This window comes from Trichosurus vulpecula, chromosome 8 (genome assembly GCF_011100635.1).
Source record: "Trichosurus vulpecula isolate mTriVul1 chromosome 8, mTriVul1.pri, whole genome shotgun sequence".
Taxonomy (NCBI): domain Eukaryota; kingdom Metazoa; phylum Chordata; class Mammalia; order Diprotodontia; family Phalangeridae; genus Trichosurus; species Trichosurus vulpecula.
The window spans coordinates 152,682,059-152,706,327 of NC_050580.1; the positions used below are offsets into that span (position 1 = coordinate 152,682,059).

The 24,269-nt window shown below is 40.4% G+C and overlaps 1 protein-coding gene across 1 annotated transcript in view; it reads left to right on the plus strand.

Moving 5' to 3' along the window:
- The window catches only part of IQCH (IQ motif containing H), a 167,035-nt gene that overhangs the window by 66,537 nt on the left and 76,229 nt on the right, over nt 1-24,269 (plus strand). The window contains exons 11-12 of the mRNA XM_036736582.1: nt 19,044-19,164; nt 23,775-24,061. Coding sequence (XP_036592477.1) covers nt 19,044-19,164; nt 23,775-24,061 — 408 coding nt within the window. The remainder of the gene's footprint in view (nt 1-19,043; nt 19,165-23,774; nt 24,062-24,269) is intronic.

Consider the following 24,269-nt stretch of genomic DNA (forward strand, 5'->3'; position numbering starts at 1 on the left):
AGTGAAATTTCATGATAAGTGAAGATTGACATTCTTTAGCATGGAAACTCTTTTTTTAAAACAGCATTTTATCTTTTCCCCCAATTACATGTAGAAACAATTTTTAGCATTCTTTTTTTAGTTTTGAGTTTCAAAATCTATCCCTCCCTCTCCTCCCCTCCCCACTCCCTCAGATGGTAAATAATCTTATATAGGGTATACATGTGAAATCTTTACAAATTTTAACCGTTTTTGATTTTGTAAAAAAAATCCTTTTGAAAAGTGTCCCACATTTCCTAGATTCATTGAACAAATTATACATGTACTTCATTATGTTAGGACCTGTGATTTCATTGGTGTGAGCCTTCCCTTCTCCACAATGCCACTTGAAGGCCCTCCATGCCTTAGATGGCTGTGGCTATAAAACACACACACACACACACACACACACCATCACCATCGCCATTTCACCAGCTCTCTAGTGATGAGCCTCTTCTAAATGAGCCACTCTAGTCTTTAAGTCTAACTAACACAGCATTCAAATCTTTTAACTTTTCAGGGCATCCAAATTTATAGTGGTCTACTGATATCCAGCCCTTCATATACCCCTACTATTATGGGAATGAGGCAAAGACCTCACTGTTTCCTGCACATCCTCTTTCTCCATCTCATTATAAAGTCATGTCAGTTCTGTAGATAGGAGGGCCTCGAGCGACACCAGGATTTGGAAACTTGACAGTAGAAGGTGTTAGCCAGCATCTAGGTCACTAGGCTTCTGTCTGGGATATAGTCGGTGACAGAGAACAAGGTACCTTGATTCTGTACTTAAGTTCATCTCCCTTTGGAGGACAATTGTGGTGGCAAAATCTCTGAGGCCCGAGGAGCTTTCTCACTCACTTCTTTACCATAGGGTAATTTCCCCTAAAGGTAAAGAAGTGGGTGAGAAAACTCCAGGGCCTCAAAGGTCTGTCTATCTCTCTGTCTCTCTCTCTGTCTCTCTGTCTCTCTCTCTGTCTCTCTCTCTCTCTGTCTCTCTCTCTCTCTCTCTCTCCCTCCCTTCTGTATCTGTCTGTCTCTCTCTCTCTGTATCTGTCTGTCTGTCTGTCTCTCTCTCTCTGTATCTGTCTCTCTCTCTCTTCTCTCTCTCTGTGTGTATATATATATATACACACATATATACATATACATGTATTTTAATATATAATATTTATTACAATGAAAATATATTAAAATGTGTATGTGCATATATACATATATGTGTATATTATGTACTTATATGGACACACATACACATATTTAACATTTAACAAAACACTGTTCTAGGTATTATAGGGCATACAAAGAAATATAAATCATGGCCCTTACATCCAAGAATTCACAGTCTTAAATAACAACATATGTGACAGTACAAAACATGTCAAAAAGTACGTCAGGTGCCCACTGAGTGGTATTAGTGCTAAGTGTTCACTCTGAGCTAGGAAGACTTCAGAGAGGGGGTGAGCCTCCGTTTAAATCAAAGATCATAGGCTTCAGAAACAGGCTTACATAGTGAATAAAAAACTGGCCTAGAAGTTGAGAAGAGCTGGGTTCAAGTGCTGCCTCTTAGGCATAGTAGTTGTGTGACCCTGGGCAAATGGTGCTGACCTGTATTAGTCATTTCACTGGTGTGTTTCCTCACCAAGGAATTCTCTTTCCCTTTGAAATTGCAAGTCCAGTCCCTATGCCTGTCATAGGTTTTAGAGCTGAAAGGGACCTTTGGGATTATCTGGTACAATTCCCTCATATTTATGAGGAAACTGAGGTCCAGAGAAGAGAATTTATTTTCCTTAGGTCACACATACATAGTCAGGTAAGTGGAAAAGCAGGAATACCTCATCGCCAGTCTCCTCCTTCTTACCTGCAAATCTCAAGTGAATTTGAACATATTCTTAATATTATAACCCAGGTTAACAGTTTGTAAGCACCACATCTCCACAGTGCTCTGTCTTACACCTACCTTCCTAATGGTCCTGTATATTTATCAGAGTTTTTGATGTTCAGTCATTTTTCAGTCATATCTGACTCTTCGAGACCCCTTGGGTTTCCTTGGCAAAGATACTGGAGTGGTTTGCCATTTCCTTCTCCAGTTCATTTTATAGATGAGGAAACTGAGGCAAACAGGGTTAAGTGACTTGCCCAGGGTCACACAACTAATAATAAGTGTCTAAGATCAGATTTGAACTCATAAAGATGAATCTTTCTGACTCAGGACCCAGCACTCTACCCACTGCACCACCTAGTTTTCCCATTTATCAGAGTAATAAGCTAATATATTTAACATCCTTGGCAAGCCGGTGTTTGAGAAGGGAAGGCTTCTTCTCAACTCTATATAGAGCATGGCTCATCATGGTTAAGAAAAATACATTTTTTTTAAAAAATGAAATGTTCAAGGCCATCATGTCTTTCACTGTGGTGTTGGCCATGTGGCCGCCTCTTAGCATTATGGAGAACTCCAGTGCGAAATATGATCATCCTAGAACTCAGAAGGCCTTGGTCCTAGTCCTAACTCTGGTCCTTGCTAGCCGTATATCCATAGACAATGCACGTAACATCTCCGAGCCTCAGTTTCCTCATCTATAAAATGGAGGTAATAAAACTTATCATACCAGAGGATCAAATGAGATAACAAGTGTGTATAAGGCATTATACAAATGGAAGATTTTATTGTCTCATATAGTAATGATAATAATATCAATGATTTTTAAAATATTGGGCTGTCATCTTCTATGATGACAGCAGAGCTGTATTTTAGCAAAGCCACATCCAGTTCAATTCAATGAACATATGTCAAGTCCTCCAGGTCACTGTGCAGTGTTTATGTATTGCTTCAATAGACAATCCTTAGGAAAAAATCTCTTATGTGGTGATCGTTTGTTTAGCCTAGATTGCTACAAATTTTGCAACTCCCCCATCAGATACATGTACCTCTTCAGTTTCACATGCACATCATGATGTCGAGTTTTTTGTATTTCCCTTTCAGTCCATCATGAAATGTTGCAGTAAATTGTCGATTCATTTCACAATTTAGCCTAATATTAGGCCCACAGGCATGATTAGTTTAGTGTGTCTGTATCTTTTGGATAGCTCATTTCTTGATCAGATAGAAGATTTGGAAATATAGACAGGTTTTTATTTGCAAACTTGATAACTGTAGATATATGGTTGTTGGGGTTTTTTTTTTTAATCTGTTGCAGATTAAAAATGAGATAGTGAATTTCTCATTTATTCCGGATGCTCAGGGAGTGGGGTTGTTCTGAAAAAATAAATGTCTAGATATATCGCAACAGAATTATCAATTTCTAACACTTAGAATATAATAGAATATATAGCCCTCTCCCCACCTCTTATTAAATCCCTTCTGTGATCGTTCATGATGCTATGCAGGTAACCCTGGTTCTTAAAGGCTATGTCATTGGAACACAACTTTGGCTAGATTCTGTGAAACTGAGAAAGCTTTAAGTGTGGCCATCCGATTATATGTCTCATGTCAGAGAACCAGCCTAGATAAATTTGATGAGGTTGGTCACCAAAGAGTTAGTCGCCAAGTAATGTTTTTTTTTTTTAGGGGAGAGAGTAGGAACCGGAAAAACTCATGAAAAAAAAATCTAAGGCATTGAAGAATTGTAATCTATATTGGTAGAAGGAAGATGCAGAGGGATGAAGTTTATAGATAAATTATCATAGAATTGATGTATGGAACATAATAAAATATCCTTAGCACTACAGAATGTAAATTTCTCTTTCTTTGGGGATTAAAAGGTTTTGCTTTTTTTTGTTTTGTTTTATCTTTGCCCCAGAGAACCTTGGGGCCATCATTTTATACATCAGTTATCTTTGTGTAAGAATGTAGATGAAGAAGGTGTAGGGGATTGGGCTGTGCTCATCCTATGACCTGACAACGAAGTAGCATGTTTGAATAGATCCCTCTGGTCAGTTCATTTACTTGTCAATTAACTGCAGAAAATAATTCTAATGATTGAACCTCTCTCATTGTTTGGATTCTGGGAAAGAGAGAATTGACTGTACATGGTAGGGAGCTGAAGCGATTCAGTCCAAGAGAAGGGGAAGGGGTTCTTTCCAATTTTACCCGTTCCAGTCGGTCTCCTTTCTAATTAGTACAGCTGATGCTCCATCACCATCAGAAAAGACTGAACCATGTTCATATTTTCCTTATCTCTGAGAATTCTTCATGATGATCTCTTCCAGTTCAATGGTTATCTTTATCAAGATGCCAGTGTTTAGTCTGAAGTGGCTCTCCATTCCACAGGAAGATGACAGAGAACGAAAACTGCATCCCTAAGTTAAATTAAAATCAGGATACCCCTTCCTAGGACCTACAATAATCAGATATGCAAGCTGTTGGTTTGTATGTCCTATTGATTTAATATGCTTCTAATCAGTACATAAAGCTATAGGCCTGCAGTGTTAATTTTTCATATGCTTACAAAGTACCCTTTGATTTTCTGTCACACGTTAATTACAGCGTTTTGCCATTAAATAGGAAGCTTTGTGTAAACTAATTACTAGGTAATCATTGTCTACCGCAAGCGTGCTGTTTGTACCTTTTATTTTATTCTAAAAATGCACAGATCTCACAGTCTGGGAACACTCTACCTTCCAGCCATTAGCTCTCACTAATTCATAGCATTATTGTGTTAGGATTGTAGGAGTTGTAATTGTTGTGGTATCAGTGCTGTTAATTACCGGAGTAAACAGTTGAAATGGTGCCAAGGTCTATTGTACAAGGCAGAGAAAAGGAGGTTTAAATGTTACTTCCACCATCTGGGGACCGGAGGAGAGGCAAATGCTTGAAAACAGCAGTGAGGCAAGATCAGATCTTCAGCTCCAGGGTTTTAGGCCATATGGATCTGGAATAGTTTGAATCAATTGAATTTAACTGCCAGTTTTTAGCAATAACAGCGCGGAAGGAAAGGATGAAGCGAGAACAGTAAAAGATAAGAGAACTTGGCTAGTGTTCCCCTGTCCAGCAAGTACTTGCTGGCGCTCTTTGGGAAATGTTTATTTTGTGAAAGATCACAAAGGAGGCCTGCAGAGATGGATAGAGAGTAGAGTCCAGATGAGCCTGACCACGGTGTGCACCAAAAAGCATGATGTTCCTAAGTCCCTCGTCCTTCCTGCTGTTCTGACAGCTATGCTAAAGAAGGTTACGATGCAATTCTGTTATTTTTGTTTAATTCTGTTGTGCAATGTGTTCAATTAATTTCTCTCACTACAAGCAAACTAGTTTAAAAACCCCTTCAGTTTTAAGGAAGCAAATTAAGAGTGAATCCATCTATTTCTAGCTCATCTATGCAAATCTTGAGGTGTGGAAAAATTAAACTAGCCAAAATATATATACATAGGCATAGATATAATTTTGTGCTAAATTAGAATATGAAATCTCCTAACTTCTTAGTCATGATTCTATAGGAATGAAAAATCAAGCAAAACCAAAGAACACTTCAGCTTTTTTGATTTTTAAGTAAAGGGAAAGGGGAAATCAGCACACACACACACACACACACACACACACTTAATACACTTCTTGTAATTCTCTGGTCAGAAAAAAATAATTCATTTTCAATAAATATACTTACTGCAAAATCATGATTTCTTTTTATATCATTTTAAAATGCGGTTGGATATATTGGGCCTTTATGGTAGATTTCTTATCTTTTATATTATTTCCTTTTAAATTTTGCTGTGTGAAAGTGAACGCATTTTTAAAAAAAACATCACAGCAGCTTGCCATTGTTACTATTTTTTAAAAGAATATCATTCACAGAAAATGGAGGTATCTTTCTTTTTCTAAACCACCCTGGATTATTTCTTTTTTATTGTTCTCTTAGCAGATGTTGAAAGTTGTTTGGGGCACGGTGTAAACAATCCTTTTAAATAGAGATATCCCAAATAGTTGTTCATAACAATGAACTGAAAGCCATGTGTGTGGGTTTTTACGATGATGGTTTTGGGCTGGGGTAGCTGTGCCCCGCTTTTGTGTGTGCAAGCGGAGCTCAATTTAGAATCTGAAGAAGTGCTCAATCTTTATATATTGAAATCCCCAGCATGCCGAGTGACAGCGTGAGCCTGAAAGGAAAACCATGGCCCCATGTGGTGTGGAAAAAACGGAACAGCAGTTTAAGTGCTGGAAAGTTGAAAGAGAACTAACCTTCATTCGCTTCTGGTTGGGGAGAGCGGTTGTTTTGTGTTTTGTAAGTGAGGCATAGCATATGTGCCTCAGTTGGACAAAAAGCCTCTTGAGTCAAAGCGACCCCTAGGCCCCGTGTGTTGATCCAAGGCAGAGGCCTCGATAATGAGGGACAGACCCCTCAAGAAGCAGCGAGTCGCTAATGCTACATAAGTACAGAATTATATACACCGCATTCTTACCATTCTGTTTAATGTGAGCCTCAACCGCAGCCAATCGCTTGCCACCCAGCCGAAATGGGCCATTAGCTATCGAGGGAAAATTGTCTTTGCTGCTTTCAGCAGATGGAGCAAATATTTTACAAAGCAATTTTACATACCAAAAACATTTGTGTTCCTCGGTAATGGTGGCTGTTTTACATTATGGTACCTTCTACAGCAGCATAATTTTCCATCTCATCGGAGGCAAAGTTGGCATTTTTGATTTTAAAATTCTCAATTAACAATTAAACACAGAGTATTAAAACAGTCCTTAAACTTTAAGTAGGTGTGGGAAGTAGTTTATGACTTCCAAAGACATTTTCATTTTTCCTTCATCCCCTCAGCATATTTTTACACTCTAAAGAGGTTATGTCGGGCGAAGGGCTTACTGCAAGGAAATGAACGGGAACTTTCTGTATTGATGCCAAAACAAAGCAAGCCAATGTACAGGTCACTGGCCAACAATGGCTTCACATGCCCCTGCTATCAGTTAGACCCGATCCCAAGAAGCTGTGATTTGTGGGTATAGAATTTGTTCCTTGAGTATTAGATAAAGCCATTACCCATAGTGCCACTGGCATCTCCAACCTTTCCACCTGCGCATATAGGAATGCTGACAGTTCCAAATCCAGATCCCGTGTTGGGAATCACAGCTAATGTACAACATCATCCAAAAAAAAGGAAAAGAAAAGAAGTACGAAAAGAAAGAAAAGAACAAGAATACAAATAAGCTCCGAATTTGGGGACTCCATTTTCATTCCTTTTTTGAACTTGGCCATCCAGATAGGTAATATCTACAGGCACCACTACTGTGCTGTGATGTGTTGTGTTGTAGCCTTTTGGAGGTAGCATCATGGAGCAGTGGAAAAAATAGTAGTTAGAAGATACTGTCACTTCCAGCTCTGCCACAAACTGCTTATCAGCCTTGAGAAAGCCACTTTCCCCTTTTGAGCCTCAGTTTCCCCACCCATAAAATTTGGAGGTTGAAATGGATGATTTACAAGACCCTTGTCTTGGGCTAACATTGTATAAGTAACCAATAAAACTCCTGTATCCAAAAAAGATGCTCACCTTAAATCCACTGTAAAGAACTGCTACAATGAGAAAGATTTTTTCTAAAAAGCATTTAAGTTCTCTACAAGTTTTAAAGAAGATAATATTTGCAGGATTTGGATTTGTAGGCATCGAATTAGACAAGAAGAGGAGAGAGGGTAGAATTGCCTTTAGGAAATTGCACAGTGATTTTAATGATCCCGACCTTCTCCCTGAAACAAAGGCCTATCTTTTTAACATCAATATTCCTCTGGCAATACTATATAGCTGTAAGTGATGGAATACCTGTCTCTAGAGGACTGAAGTTGCAGGTCACCCAAAGGGCGATGAAGAAGTAAAGGTAGATGGAAGTAGGCTGCCCCATAGTATCAATGAACATTTGTGCAGGAGGGCAGCCTAGAGGATTCCATCAGAGAAGAAAAGTCTGGTTTTGTGACAAGAAGAAGGATTAACTGTTGAACAGCCAGCACATTCCATTGATGTCCACTGAATGTCAAGAGAACTAGAGAACTCATGGCATCTCAAAATTGGGATGGGCCTCAGAACAGTCCAGTCCAATCCATGTCTGACAAGCGCCCATCTAGCCTTTGCCTGAAGACTTCTAGTGAGGAGGAGCCCATTACTTTTCAAAGCAACCCAGGGAGGCCCCATCATGTTAGTAGATTCCCCGTAGAAGATTTATAGGAGGTCACTGGAAAGAGTCAAACTAAGTGAGAAGGTGGGGCTGGATTGTAATTGGTACCAACAGAATATGTGCCCATAATGATAAAATCACACAAAAGTGAGATTTGTGCATTGTCTTCCTATGTCAATCAGTCAAACATTTGGTGATGCAAAGAAAGACAAAAATATCATCCCTGCCCTCAAGGAGCTCACATTCTAATGGAAGAGGCAACATGCAAATATTTTATATAGATATATATATATAGATAGATAGATAGATAGATAATGTTATATATTGATGTATAGGATGTAAATGGGATAATGTAAATAGGATGTAAATGTATATTATATATATGATATATAGGATGTAAATGTATATTATATATATATATGACATATAGGATGCAAATAGAAAGACACTAGCTGTGGGGAGGATTAGGAAAGGTCTTTTCCAAAAGACAGAATTTGGATTGAGTCTTGATGGAAGCCAGGGAAGGGCAGGAGGTGGTGGTGAGGTGGGAAAGCATTCTAGGTGTGGGGGATGGCCAGTAAAATGGCACCATGTGTCTGGATTCCCCTCTACCACATACTTAGGATTAACATAGTTGACAGAATCAGCTCTCCAGAAGTCACAACTGCTTTAGTCTCTGTGGGCAATGTTCAACTGAACATGTTTCTCCTTCTTCAGATCCAGAATTTCATAGGATAATAGAATCATAGATTTAGAGCTGGGAGGGTCCTTGGAGGTCATCTAGTCCAACCCCTTCATTTTATATGTGAGGAATTGAAGTGATTTGCCCAAGGTCACAAAGGTAGTAAGTAATAGTTGGATGCCTTTCCCCTAATGCTGGGTTTTTCCCAGAGAGATGGGAAGCAAGATCCAGAGGGAAGGGCAGCAATCTCTCACTTGGCTGAAATCCCTCATGTTAAGTTTAGGGACCTCCTCAGGTCAAGTAACTGGAGGTGGTTTCCTCCTCTATGGAAATCAGAGTTAGTAAATGTTAACTTCAAATGTGTAAGTACGTATATTAGGCAAGGCTTGAACCAGCCCTAAGATTTAGGAAGGCAAGACTAAAATTCCTTCCAGACTGGATACAGCATTGTCTCTGCCCATTGTCTCTAAATCATTCACTAGTACTAGGTAGCTGTGTTAATACTATTGCAACTGAATACAAATCTGGAATCAAAGTTTTGAATGAAGTTTATTTTTTTTAAGTTTAACAACTGTTTGGTTTCCACAAAGCACAACTTTGTTTTTCTTTGAAGCAAACCAAACTAATTGGCTCAGTATCTCTTTTTTTCTCTCTCTTCCTCTCTCCCCACCTTTCTTTCTCTGTATCCTTTCTTTTTCTCTCTCCCTCCATCTGTCTTCCAATGAGGGATTTTCTGACTAATAAACAATAGAAACTGGTGCTAATTTAGAAAGAGTTAGAGGCTTAGAGATTCAATCCTGCCTCATTACCTTTGTCACCCTGGGCAAGTCGCTTAACCTCACTGTGTCTCAGTTTCCTCATCTGTAAAATGAGCTGGAGAAGGAAAGAGCAAGCCACTCCAGTATCTTTACTAAGAAAATCCCAAATTGGGTAACAGAGTCAGACATGACTGAAACAACAACAAAACTTGTATCGATGAAACACATCACTTTAACTCCTTTGTCATGACAGCGTCACCTTCCTGAGACTTGAATTCCCTCTGTAATTACCCTCCACATGTGGTCATCCACTCTAATTGAAGACCTCTTGTGCTGGGGAACTTCTTTGTAAAGGACAGCTCTAATTAGAAATCTCTTCTTTGAATTGAGTCAGACTACACCTCCCTATAACTTCCATTTTGGGGGCCGCGGAGAATAATGAATGAGAAGATATTTACTAAGTAACTCGAAGTCAGGAAGACCAGAGTTTGAATCCAACCTCAGATACTTACTGTGTGAACCTAATCAAGCCACTTAACTGCTCTGTCTTAGTTTCCTCATCTGTAAGATGGGGATAATAATAGTACCTACCTTAACATCAAATTATATATATGTATGTATATATATATATATATATGTGTGTGTGTGTGTGTGTGCACATATATGTATATGTACATAGACACACATATGTATATGAATATATGTACATACATGTACATGTTTATATTGTGAAAAATATTATACTATTTTATATCATTTTCTAATTTCAACCAGACCCAGAGCCTGAATTAATGAGTAACTGGATGAAGATCCAGGACCTGGGCTTCTTTGTTCTCTCTAAAAGTTTGCTCAGGCAATACCCTTACCTCTGTCAACAAGGCCAGATCATCAAGGACATTACCCTAACCCCAAGAGAGATTACCTTGCTTAATATTCTACAGGTATATACTATGTTATGGAATGTAATGAGACACAGAGACGCTGGGCTGTAGTTTCAACTGACTTTTGTCAACATCCTTTACAACTCTATTCAATTAAGGAAAATCCTCTTGTTGTATCATGGTTAAACATACATGGGGGTCAAAAAAATGAGGTAATACAGGCTTGCTAGCTCTGTTGTTTCCTTCAACCAAATTTTCAGGTTTAACAATATGTACATATAGAAAGCGTGGGAGAGACTCAGTGTGCGTGCTTTGCAAATCTTAAAAGTTCTATATAAATGTTACCTATCACTATTAATATTATGGGAAGGTGAGGATTATGTCCCACCTGAGTCTCCTCAAGACTAAGCATTTCAGTTCCTTCGATCTCTCCTTGCATAACATGGTTTTCAGACCCCCTCATCATCCTGGTCACCCTCCTCAGGGTATACTCCACCTTACCCATGTTGCACGTCGTGTGTGGAACCCAGAGCTGAACATAAAACTTCCGAGGTGGCCTTGCCATGGTGGAGTGAAACTATCACCTCCCTCATTTTACATCTTTTGGTGCAGCCAAGAATCAGACTTGCTTCTCTGACTGGCCCACACAGTGAGGCAGCTAGGTGGCGTGGTGGATAGAGCGTTGGACTTGGAGGTGAGGAACCTAGCTGTGTGACCCTGGGCAAGCTACTCAACCTTTGTCTACCTCCATTTCTCCATCTGTAAAACAAGGATAATAATAGCACCTACCTCCCAGGTTGTCTCAAGGATCAAATGATATTTAATCAATAATATTTGGTATAATTAAATAATACTTGATTTGATGTTTGCAATAGCTGATCAAATGATACTTGTAAAGTGCTTGGCACGTAGTAGGTGCTATATAAATGGCAGCTATTATTATTGTAGCGGTGGTGGCTATTGCTGAGCCAATTTCACTACAACCTCCTGGTCTCTTTTCATAAGAACTGACTCAGCCAGCCACTTTCCTCTAAACCTGTCATGGAACAAAAGAACAGGGTATGCGGAATTCGCTCAAAGAATTAACCTCAAAGTGAAGAGAGGTCAGTCAGGAAGAAAGAACAAAACTAGACAGGCCCAACTACAAACAAAACGTAAACTAGGAAAGAGGCTCCAAAAACACAGCAGAAGCCCTACAGTCATCAAGGGAGTGAAGTACAGACTGCAGATCCTGGGGTAGGCTAGCAGAGGTGTGAGGTCCAGGAAAACCTTTATTTGCATCCACCCAAGCCTGTGCACTCACCCTGCCCTGCAGGCAGGCTTTGACACGCCCATATCTGGGGGGCCAGAACTAGTCATTCTACAGGCAGGTGAGCTTTTGGACCTAGCACAGGTCTCTTATTCATTTCATGAAAATATTAAAAAAAGTACCGAGTAGTACTTGAGCCTTAGTATTTTCAATGGCCTTCCTCACCTTGAGTCATTCTTGTTCCGTATAAAATGAGCCCATCTCCAAAGAAGAGATGAGTTCTTGCTTTTGATCTATTAAGCCTGTCTTTCAAAAAAGGTCCCCAAGGGAAAACACTAGAACGATTCTGCCATAGAGGAAGGCATTATTCTTTGCATGAAATATCGCTGCGATTGTTATCACTTGATCTGCCACCATAAGCAGCTGATCTAGGCTCAAGCACAGCCCGTCTACTCAGCACCAAATACCAAATCCTCAGCAGAAACGGGATCGGTAAGGATAGCCTAGGCAGCAGGGGACATGGATGAAGGCCCTGAACAAGGTCCCGGAATCATGAGCTACAGGTCACACCATATGGTTAGAAAGAATCAGCTTTGGTACTAGGGTCTATCTAAATGAAATCCTCTTTCCCTTTATGAACTGATGCAGAGTGAAGGGAGCTAGGAAAAGTAATTTATACAATGACAACAACATTATAAGGGGAAACAACTTTGAAAGACTTTAGAATGCTAATTAGTGCAATGACAAGCCAGGAGTCCAGAGGGCTGAAGCTGAAACATGCCACCCACCACCTGATAAAGAGTTTAAAATAGGTTTAAAATGCAAGCTGAGACATACATTTTTGGACATGACCAATGTAGGAATTTGTTTTGATGCACTATGTATATTTCTTATGAAGGCTTCTTTTTCTTTTTTAAAAATTATTTAATTGGAGGGGGACAGTGGGAGGAAAATATAATAAATGCTTGCAAAAATAAATTATTTTAAATATAATCCTCTTCCCCTCTACCTGCACACACACACACACACACACACACACACACACACACACACACTCCAACTCATAAGAATTGAACATTTAATGCTGTGGCATCCCTCTTCCCTCTGCCTTTTTCCCAGAGTTTATCATGTCCCCAAGTAGGCAAGCTCTGTTGAACCCTCCACGTTCACCACAATCCCCACTGCCACAATTGTATATCGCCCTGCCAATGCCTTCAGCTGTGTACTTCTCATGGTGAGACATGATTCATTCTCCAGATTCCTACAGCAAAATTTCCTCTAGGATATTTGCTCCCTTGCTGTGGTATTTGTGAACAGAAAAGACACATGGTGGCAAAGCGGAATGGTTCCCTCTCCGAGTAAAAGAGATGGCATGGCAGAGTGTCCAAATGCATCATGAGCAGTATTATTGCAATGAATTCTTTGCCCCCACACAGCGTCCTGCATCTGAGGAGATCACTTTATAAATGTCAACTCATTAATCTTCCTAATACCCTTGAGACGCAGGGATTCCCCATCAAATCAGTGCAGGAGGAAATCGTTTATCTGAAGGAGCTACCTGGGGTTCACCCCTTTAACAGCCTGGTCTCCATTTGAGATGGTACATGTCTTCTTTGTTCCATTACTCCAACTATGAAAAGCCATGTCCCCACCATTTCATCAAAAGATAGGAAATAGAGCTTTCTAACTCTCAGAATCCTAGAATCCTCGAATTAGGATGGACTCTAGAGGTTCTCTAGTCTAACCCAAACATGAACAGGAATCTCCATAACATCACTTACAGATAGTCCACCAGATTTTGAAAACCCTCAGCGATGGGCAGCCGTTGCTTCCCAAGATAACTTATTCCATCTTTGCACCATTTCAATCGATAAGAAGTTTTTCCTTTCTATTAAGGCAAAATCTCCCTCCCTTCTACTTTTACCCACTGGTCCTAGCTCTCCCCTCTGGGGACAAACAGAGCAAGTCTAATCTCTCTATCACAAGACATCCCCTCGAATACCTGAAGACAGTTATTATATTTCACCCTCTCCTCATTCCCTGACCTACCCACCCACCCATCTTCTCTTCTCCAGGCTAAACATCCTAGGTTCCCCAAACAGATCCTCATGTGCCATGATCTCCAGTCCCTCACTATGTGATGAGCTCATCTTCCTCTGAATATGCTCCAACTTGTCAATGTATTTCTAAAACCATGGCGCTCAGAATGGAACACAGTTTTTCAGATGTTATTTGACCAGAGCAGAATACTGCAGGGCTATCCCCTAGCTTGTTCACAGAATCACATAATACTAGTGTTGACAAGGACCTCAGAGGCTAAATGGAGTCCAACTCTGACCTGAACCAGAACCCTCTCTACGACCTCCCACCCACCAGGTAATCATGCAGCTATTGCCTAAAGGCCCCCATGAGATGGAATCCATTCTGTCTTAAGTGCCCATTCCACTTTTAGATAGCTTTGTTAGGGTGGGTTGGTTTGTTGTTTTTTTTTTTTTTTGGAATGCTCCGTAGTTTATTAATGGCCTTCCTAAAATGTGATGCCCCAAAATGAACACAGTACTCCAGCTGAGGTCTCTCTTCACGCAACCCAAGATCCCATTAGCTTTTTTGGCCACCATATCACACTGTGGATGTATATCCAGTTTATGGTCCCCTGGAATCCCAGACTTTTCCTCCACATAGCCATCTTCAACTGGCCTCTGAGATTTTTACCCAGTGCTCCCACTTTTGCCCCTGGATCCAAGCAGAACAAGTTTAATTTCAGGCTCCTTTCTGTCATTTGCACATTGTTCCGGGAGCTTCGTTTTGGAAGGGGCCTGGCTGACTTTCTGTCGTTCCCTTCCTGGCTCTGCTTCTGACTCTGAATTTGGACACCATCTCTTCCATCCCCTCCTCTTCACCTCTCTTTTGTTGCATCGTCACCCCCCATTAAAACATAAGCTCCTCCAGGTCAGGTGCTGCCTTTCTTTTGGCTCATGCTTGTATCTCCAGTGCTTAGCACAGTGCTTGGTGTTTCAGTCATTTCCATCGTCTCTGATGCTTTGTGACCCCATTTGTGGTTTTCTCGACAAAAATGCTAGAATGGTTTGCCGTTTCCCTCTCTGTATGAGAAAGCTGAGGCAAACAGGGTTAAGTGACTTGTCCGGGGTCACACAGCTAGGAAGTGTCTGAGACCAGATTTGAACTCACGAAGATGAGTCTTCTTGACTTCAAAGCTGACCCTCTATACACTGCGATACCTAGCACATAGTAAGAGCTTAACCAATGTGTATTGCCTTGCCTTGGCTTTGCCTTTCTGCAACACAGTCCTTCAGATACTTAAAGACAATTTTCACGTTCTTCCTAAGTCTTACCTTCTTCACACTGAACGCTCTGCCGTATCCTTCGACCCATACTTGTGAATTTCAATCCCCTGACCATCCTGGCTGCTCTCCACTGAATACTCTCTAGCTCAGTGGCATCAAACTCAAATTAAAACAGGAGGCTCTAAAGTATATGTAGGGATCCAGGCTACATGCTGACTTAGAAAACCACATATTAGTATTATCCGTTTTATTGTATTTTATTCATTTTGTTAAGCATTTCCCAATTACATTTTAGTCTGGTTCAGCCACATTCGAGCCACATGTTTGACCTCTGTACTTTAGCTCATCAACGTTTTTCCTAAAATGTGATGCTTCCAACTGAATCCAATAATCCAGTTATAGTTTGAGTAGGACATACTACAATGGGACTACCAATTGTCTGTCTCTGAAAACTCGGTCTCTCTTAATGCAGCCTAAAAACACATTTGATTTTTTTGGTCGCCTATCACTTTGTGGACATAAAGATTGTTTTCTTCATTGAGTGTCAGTGAAATTGATTTTTTAAACCCAAACTTAAGACATTACCTTTAACCCCATGAAATGTCATCATCTTATAGTTAGCCCTAAGTTCTAACCTGGACTTGTACCACCTTTATCTGGAACATGCCTTAGGGCATTCTACTAAAGGGTTCATTTGATGTCTACCAAAACTGAGTCAGAAGGAGGCTGCATATCGTGTGACCTTTCCCAAATCAGACTAGGACTTAGTGGGTAAGCAAAGAAGAAAATCCAGCTTTTCTAGGCTGTTGCATGACCTGTTAGGCCCCCCTGCTCTGACTTTTCATTTTCCTGAGCAGGTGGCTAAAGAAACGCAATGCTCCACCGTTCCAGCCTTGGGGCACTTCATGAATCAGAGGCAATTGGTCTTCTTCAATAGAAGAGAGCCATTCAGTCTGAAGCAGGTATAAAACAAAAAGGAAGATAGATGTAGATAAAAAGGTTTGAAGGAGAGGAGAAAGGGCCAGTGAGATAGCACTGTGTGTTTTGTATGCTCGATTATGAGTGATGCAGTAGTTTGGAGAAATCTGATGATTTATGTTAGGAAAAAAAACTAGGTGAACTATTACGTCATACAGGGTGATAGGGTTGGGGGAGCGGGATGGGGAGGAGGAAGGCCTATTGCTTTGAGAGCAGTTTTTCTTTCTCTGGTATCACCAGGCACTGGCTCACCACATGATCCTGCTTTCCCAGCCCATCTTAACAGACCTCCTCCTACTGTGAAGTGAGTCAACCTGAACTGAGCATAGACCAAGGCACTCTGGCAGCTTCTGGTGGCCGTTTTGTATGTCAAGCATTTGCTAAGCTAACTAAGGCGCTAAACTGACTGAGACTATACTACCAGAATCCTTAGGACAGGCCAAAAAATATCCGGGTTATTTTGACCTGCCTAAACTATTTACCCTGATAGTTCCCCTGTAGTAATCAGACTTTTTAGATGTCACCAGACCCAAGATAAAATGAATAATCTAGATGTTGCATTACATTCAAGGATTTATCATTTTGTCCAAATGGGGACTCCCTCCACAGATACAACCCTGTATAATTGAGTCTTCAAGATTCTAAATAGACTTGGCATGGGTAGGAGAGGGCAGGAAACAGATGACTTTTGGTACTAGGGAATTGAAAATGAATTTATATTTGGGTGATTTCTAAGGTTCTTTTCTGCTCTAAAAAAAATTCTATGATTCTAAAGATCATACCTAGCTTAGAGACTATCTAGTCCACACCTCCCTTTAATAGGTGAAGAAACTGAGATGCAACGAGGTACAATGACTTAGGATCATAGGATCTCAGACTTAGAGTTAGAAGTGGCCTCAGAAGCCATGGAGCCTCAATTTATAGGGGAGGCTCAGAGAGGTTAAGCAATTTTGCTCTACCTTATCTTACAGGTGATAAGTAGCAGAGCCAGGATTTGAACGCAGGGCCTCTAATTCCATAGCTAGTACTCTTTCAATTTTATAATTACTCAGCAGGGTGCTCACCATTGGATCCCAAACTCAACCCATTTGCTTGTCCATGCTACCCAAAAGAATTCTAAGTTTTCCTCATCTGAACCCATATATCTAATGTTATATGAAAAGCCTTAGTCCAGTAGATTTATATCCAAGGTATCCGGAGTTTTGCCCGACTTATGAAGGAAACAAAGTCTAAATGAGATTTCACTTTCAAATTTTTTATGCAATCCGAGGGAAAAGAGATCTGGAGCTTAAGAAAGCAAAAATGAGTTGTCCCAAAAACAAAGGACTTCCATATTTGAAAACCAGAGTGCGTCAGTTTTATGAAAGGGTTCTTCCTGTGGTTTATCTGGGGGCTGGGGGAGAGAAGAGGGCCAGGGAATCAAAAGACAAAAACTCAATGGTCTCTGAGTTGTTTGACTAATACTCATGACTGTTCTAACCTAGAAGAAAAATAAGTGAATTACCTGAATACCTTGTTGCGGTCTTCAGTCATGTCTAACTCTTTGTGACCCTGTATAGAGTTTTCTTGACAAAGATACTAGAGTGGTTTGCTATTTCCTTCCAGTGTAGTAAGGCAAACAGAGGTTAAATGACTTGCCCAGGGTCACACAGCTAATGAGTGCCTGAGGACAGATTTGAATTCAGGTCTTCCCTACTCTAACCCCTGTGCTCTATCCACTGAGCCACCTAGCTGCCTCCACCTGAATACATATATGGTAGCATTTCAGGGATGAGGGGAGGGCCCCAATGCCCAGCTTCCCAACCCCCAAAACACTTCTTCTACCCATTAGCTGGTGCTTCAAGTTTTACCTTCACAACTTCTAGTGTGATGCAGTAGCCCTGGAGTCAGAGTCGTTGTTTTGTGGAGTCGTTTCAGTTGTGTCCAGCTCTTAGTGACCCCATTTGCGGTGTTCTTGGCAAAGATAATGGAGCAGTTTGCCATTTCCTTCTCCGGCTCATTTTACAGATGAGGAAACTGAGGCAAACAGGGTAAAGTGACTTGCCCAGGGTCTCACAGCTAGGAAGTATCTGAGGCTGGATTTGAACTCACAAAGATGAGTCTTCCTGACTCCAGTTCCAGTACTCTATCCCTTCTTCTGTCTCTGATACTTAATAACTATGTAATCTTAAGCAAGCAATTTAGGCTCCCTGGGCCTCAGTTTATTTTATTTGTAAAATAAGAGGGCTGGATTAGGTGGCCTCTGACATCCCCTCCACCTCTAGCTCTATGGTCCTTTAAAATGCAAAATACCCAGGCAGGACTCTGAAGGGATATGGTGAAGTGGCACTGCCCAAGAGGGGTGGAGTGGACTGGAGACACCAAAGAAAAACTTGGCTAAATGATCAGTTTTGTCAAATACTAGCCCTACTAAAAATCATAGAATTTTAGAGCTGATTTTAGAGCTTAGAATTTTAGACCTTAGATCCAGAGTTCTTAACTTTATTTTGTGTCATGGGCCCTTTTGTCAGTCAATTGGAACCTAATGATCCCTTTTCAGTATGTTTTTAAATGCAAAAAATAAAATACATAGAATTACAAAGGAAACTAATTCTATTAAAATACATTATCAGAACTTTTTCTGAGCAAGTTCCAAGACCCCAAGTTAAAAACTCCTGCCTTAGAGGTTATTTGACCCTGTCCCTCCATTCAACAACATGAGGAAACTGAGGCTCTGACTACTTGCCCAAGGCCGCGCAGCCCATTGGTGGCATAGCTGAGACTAGAACCCTGATCTCCTGATTCCCAGTTCAATACACTTTCCAATTTCCTCTACTGTATACATACTCTTCATTATACAACATGTAAGAGCCAAACTGCCATCGTTGGGATTTCAAGAGGGCAGAATACCTTGGAAATATACAAACCAAAAGAATCTGGGAAAGGGAGGAAAATTTCAAAATGTCTTTTTTCTGACTCTGGGTAAACAGTAAGCACATTTTTTTTGCCTGTTGGAGGCCTGGTTTTTAATCACTCCACAAGCAGTTTTCATTTCTGTAGTAAAATTGCTTGTGGTTCTATTTAATTTGTTTCTGCAGGAGCCAGCTTTGGAGAGGATCTCCGAGGAGCTGGCGGGCATTTTAGCACAGCACGCACAGGCAGTCAATGAGAAACGATTCCCTACATGGGAAAAATTCCTCCATACATTTCTCAGTCAAGGTAAATAAGACTACAAAGTTTCTCCTAAGTGCGAGTAGCTGTACTCTCTTGCATTCTGAGTTTGGGGCCATCCCGGGCTGGGGCAAGGTTTCACTTGCTTGGGTGTGTCATTGAAAAGCGTTCATTTGTGACTGGCCTTCTGCTGTTTCTGAACCTCCCATAAATATTTATCCTGCTCTCAGCATCTTAAGTAAATAAGAATTGACTCTGAAAATACTCCAAGTCCAGATTTTCATCTCCAAAGCCCTACACAGTCTGGTCCTTCCCTGCTTTAGAAGTTTCTTCTCTTCCAGGAGGAATTACTTCTAGTTATTTCTAGTCTTCAGCATTGAACTCAGGATAGACTATTTTCAGATAAGGGTCCTTCTCCCTGGCCCAGGAAATCCGGAAAGCATATAATCAACCTCATCCTCTTAATTCCTCAACTAGGGGAATTAAGCCTGAAGGGAAGGGAATCGTGTTTATATGTCCTTAGATCCCCCACTGCACCTAATACAGTGCCTTAGTCAGTCAAAAAGCATTTATTAAGGGCTTATTATGAGTCAGGCACTGTGCTAAGCACAGGGGATACAAAGAAAGGCTAAAGCATAGTCCCTGGCCTCAAGGACCCCACATTCTGATGGAGGGAAAAGTATGCCCCCCCCCAAAAAGCACATACAAGATATATACAGTGTGAGTGGAAGGTAGGCTCAGAGGAGGCACTGAGGCACTGGCAGTAGGAGGCAGTTGACAGGGAAATCAGGAGAGGCCTCTTTCAGAGGGTAGAATTTGAGCTGAGTCTTGAAGGAAGCCAGGAAAAATTAAGAGGTGGAGGTAAGAAGGGAAAAGATAGGTGCTCAGGATGAGTCGTATGAATGAATGAATGAATGAGTGAATGAATGAATGTTCTTCCTCATCAAAAACCTTTTTAACTACTGTGGAAACAAAATATGATCTCAAATCTATTGATAATTGAAACTCAGACCTAATACTTAGCTGAATTTACTAAACCTCTAACTTTTAAAAAGCTGAAATAATATTGTACAAGGTATAGTACAGAAAAGAGTTGATCTGTCAATGAGCAAGCATTTATTAAGTGCTCACTATGTGCCAGGCACCGTGCTAAGAACTAAATATACAGACACAAATTAAATAATCCCTGCCTTCAGAGGGCTTCCATTCTATAGGGGAAACAACATTGACACTTTAAAATATACATAGGACACATAAAAACTAAATACAAAGTAATTTTGAGAAGGCTGGCATGAATAGTGGGGGAAGTCTCACGGAACAGGTAGCATTTGGACATGGGGAACAGTCTGCAGAATTACATACAAGAGAAATGTCATGTCATAAGAGTCACATTTTCTGGTGATCCCCTTAAGTTACAGTGGAAGGAAGAACTGCTGACAAGTACATGTGCATTAATAGAGATCTAGCATCCAGATCATGGGAAGTAATCATTGCCCAATATTTTGTGCTCACTGACTCACATCTAGAGGATCACATGCAGTTATGAGAGCTATGTTTTAAGAAGTCCATTGACTGAGTAGGCAAAGTAAGTAACCAGATGATAGCAAACCATGGTGAGTAGTCTAGAAGATATATCCAGTGAGCTACAAATGAAGGAACTAGTTATGTTTAGCCCAGAAAAGATGAAGAGGAGACCCAAGGAATATTTGAAGTATTTGAAGGGCTGTTGCTTGTAACTGGGAACAGATTTGTTCTACATTGTTCTAGAATGCTAGACTAGAATTGATGGGTGGAATTCAACACAACAAATATCTGTTCAGCATCTACTATGCAAGGCATTATGCTGAGTGCTTCTGGGCGAGCAAAGATAATTAAAAAATGATAGTCCCCACCCTTAGGAGTCTCACAATCTAGTGGCGGGTGGGGTCAGACAAGACATGTACACAGGTAACTATACTATAAGTTAGAATATGAAAGGGAACATCAAAAGGTTCAAGTGGATTGGTGATAGAAATCCCAGGCAGTAGTTGTCACTTCTAGCTGAGGTATCTTGGAAGTCACCAAGAGACAGCTTTTGACTCAATGTAAAGGAAAATAAATAAATAACAAATAAAGAGGGTTGTCCATGAGTAGATTAGGTTATATTCTAGAATAATGTGTTCTCCATCAATGGAGCTCTCTTAAAAGAAGCTAGTTGGCCACTCAGCAGAGCAACAGAACGGCATCACTGAGCCAGAAGCTAGACTAGATGACTTCTAATAGCCTTTCAACTCCAAAATACTCTGATTCCCCAGTATAAGGCAGCCGACTCAAAGAGTAAAAACCACATCTAGAAAGACAGTAAGCTCTCACTCTCTGTGTCTTTGTCTTTCTCCATATGTATATATACATATATATGTATGTATATATACACACATATACATATACATATACGCATATATACACACTATATATTATAATGTATAGCTATATATCCATAAATCTATGTGTGTATATAGCTTATTGTCTCTCCATACATTTGAAATGCATACACACACATATATCAAGTTTAGATATTTCAATATGTCAAGAATATTCCTCCCACCAAAGAAAACAGCAATCCATCCCTAACTTTGGGAGACTGTTCATTTGGTAAGCTCAGGAACATGTAACTTTCATGTTTTATTAATGTGGGGAAACAGGCTAGATGCAGGGCAGAAGCTGGGCCATGAAAAATGATAACCATAAGGGGTTCCCCCCACTACCAGGGAGTGGTGAAGGGAGATTGTGAGTTCTCCTCAGGTCAAACTAATGGGGTTTCTCTAGGAATAATAATGCTAATACTCCTGCAGCCCCTGCTCCATCCTATTTCTTTCCTTTGAAGAATGCAAAGGCTCTATTCGATTTCTAAATTATCATGGGATTCTGCTGGGGTAGGCAATTGAAAATAAAACAGGAATGATTTGCTTTGAAAGGAAAAAGCTGAGTTTCAAAGAGAAAACTCTGGTGGTGACAAGGATGGTATAGGTAAAGTACACTGAGTTGAAATTAAATATTTTGCAAAGGAAGTCACCTGAAGAACTGACACACAAAGGTAACAACAGAATCTATCGTAGAGGTTGTTTGTACTCTATAAAAACATCTTTATCTAACATTTAAATTGTGAAACATTCCAGTGGGCTCCTCTTAAAAAAGCATATCCTCTGTCCAGATATGTGAATTTGTTTGGTTTTTCTGTTTTTCAATATTTTCACAACTGTATTTCAGCATAATGGGTTTCCTTTGTCTTCCTATGTATTTTATTTTATGCACTTAAAACATTATTCTGAGAAGTGGTCCACAGGCTTCACCAGGCTGCCAAAGGGGACCAGGGCACACAATGAGGTTAAGAACCCCTGTCCTATACAAATCTGAGCTCACCCATAGAAGGAGCTCTGCCTGTATTTGAGAAGCTGCTCTAAATTATTAGGATTTAACCCAATAACTCCCATTCAAAGCCCATGGCTTAGACCTGTAGACAGTGAGCCCTAAGCATAGCATAGTGGAAAGTGCTGGATTTGGAGTCAGATTCAAATGGATTCTATAAGTAGAGAATATGTATTTGATACTTTTCCAGTGTCTCTCCCTCCTCCCTTTTCTGGGTGTCTCCAGGATTCTATCCCCACAGGATCTAACTAGCTTGTCAAGCTCTCTTGAATTTGAATAGGAGGCTGCTAAAAAAAAAAACCAACACCTTCTAACCCAAACCAAATTAATCTCTATTGGTGGAACTTCAGGCACTATAATGAACCTTTGGAGAGAAAATTTTAAACAAGGACTCCTACATAGTTCTCTTAGGGTCATGTCATATAAGCAGTCATCTTTTCATAAGCCAGGACCCTCTTGGGAAGGAGCATGGTTTACTTGCATGAACACTAGACTAAGAGGCACGGAGACCTGGGTTCTTAGTCCGATCACTAACACTCTCTGGCTGTGTGTTCTCAGCCAGATCTCTCCATGTCTCTGGGCCTTCATCCCTCAGCTATAAATTAAGGGGATTTGATGAGACCACAGGTTCTTAACCATTTTGGAGGGTTATGGACCCCTTTGGCAGTCCGGTGAATCCTATAGGTCTCTTCTCAAAAAATAATATTTTAAAATACATAAAATAAAGTAAACAGGATTATGAAGGAAACATAATCATCATTATTTAAAAAAAAAAGTTCACAGACCCCAGTTTGAGAACCCCTGGACTAGATTTTTCTCTAAAGTCCCATCCAGCTCTTAACAGTCTATGACAAATTAGGGAAAGTCAATATGGGGGGAAAATCAATATGGATACAAGTATATCCATATAATATTGTTCCCAGCTAATGATGTATTGCAAAAAAAAATCCTCAACATTAAAATCAAATGTCTAAAATAACATCACCAAATCCACTCTACATATGTTTTGCCAATTATTGACATCAGACCATCACAGCTTCCTCTCCTCTTCCTCCCCTTCTCACCTTTAGCTTATCTCTACACTAGCAGCTTCTCCATCCTCAACCAGTGCTCAGCTCCATTCCCATAGAGCTAACTGCCCCCTGTAACATCGTTTCACTTAATATTCTGTTTTCAGGAAGACAATAAATGTTGTTGGTTGAAGTGTACCTATGTTTTTACCACTTTTATAACTCTCATTCTCTTTCCTCCAGGTGGTGTGATCGAGGCATTTCCACCCGTTGACAATGTCACCAACTTGAGTGTAGACATGTTGATAGAGCCAACAGGAGAGATAAAGATGCTTTCAACAGGGGACCAGCTCCATGCAGATGGCCCTTTGCTCTCCTCTGGCAGCACCATGCCACAATCGTCAATTGATCCAGAGGCTCTCAACATACTATGTTTTCAAATCGGAAATGCCTGTAAAGATCGAGGCATTATTGGTCATGTCTCTATTGACCTGGTGACCTTTATCCATCCAGAGACCCTGCAACAGCAGGTGAGTTGAACAAAGCCCTGTGAATATTGCAGCACGTTAAGACTTCCAACTTTCCATTATAGTACAACAGAGAATAGGAGAGCCTAAGCACTTCTCAGATTTAGTAAACATCTGAACAATCTGTTTCTGTAAATGTGTTATTCACGTTGGTCAAACCATTGCCTTTTTAGACCAAAGTTTAGGCCCAAAGACATGAAGCTGGATGCCA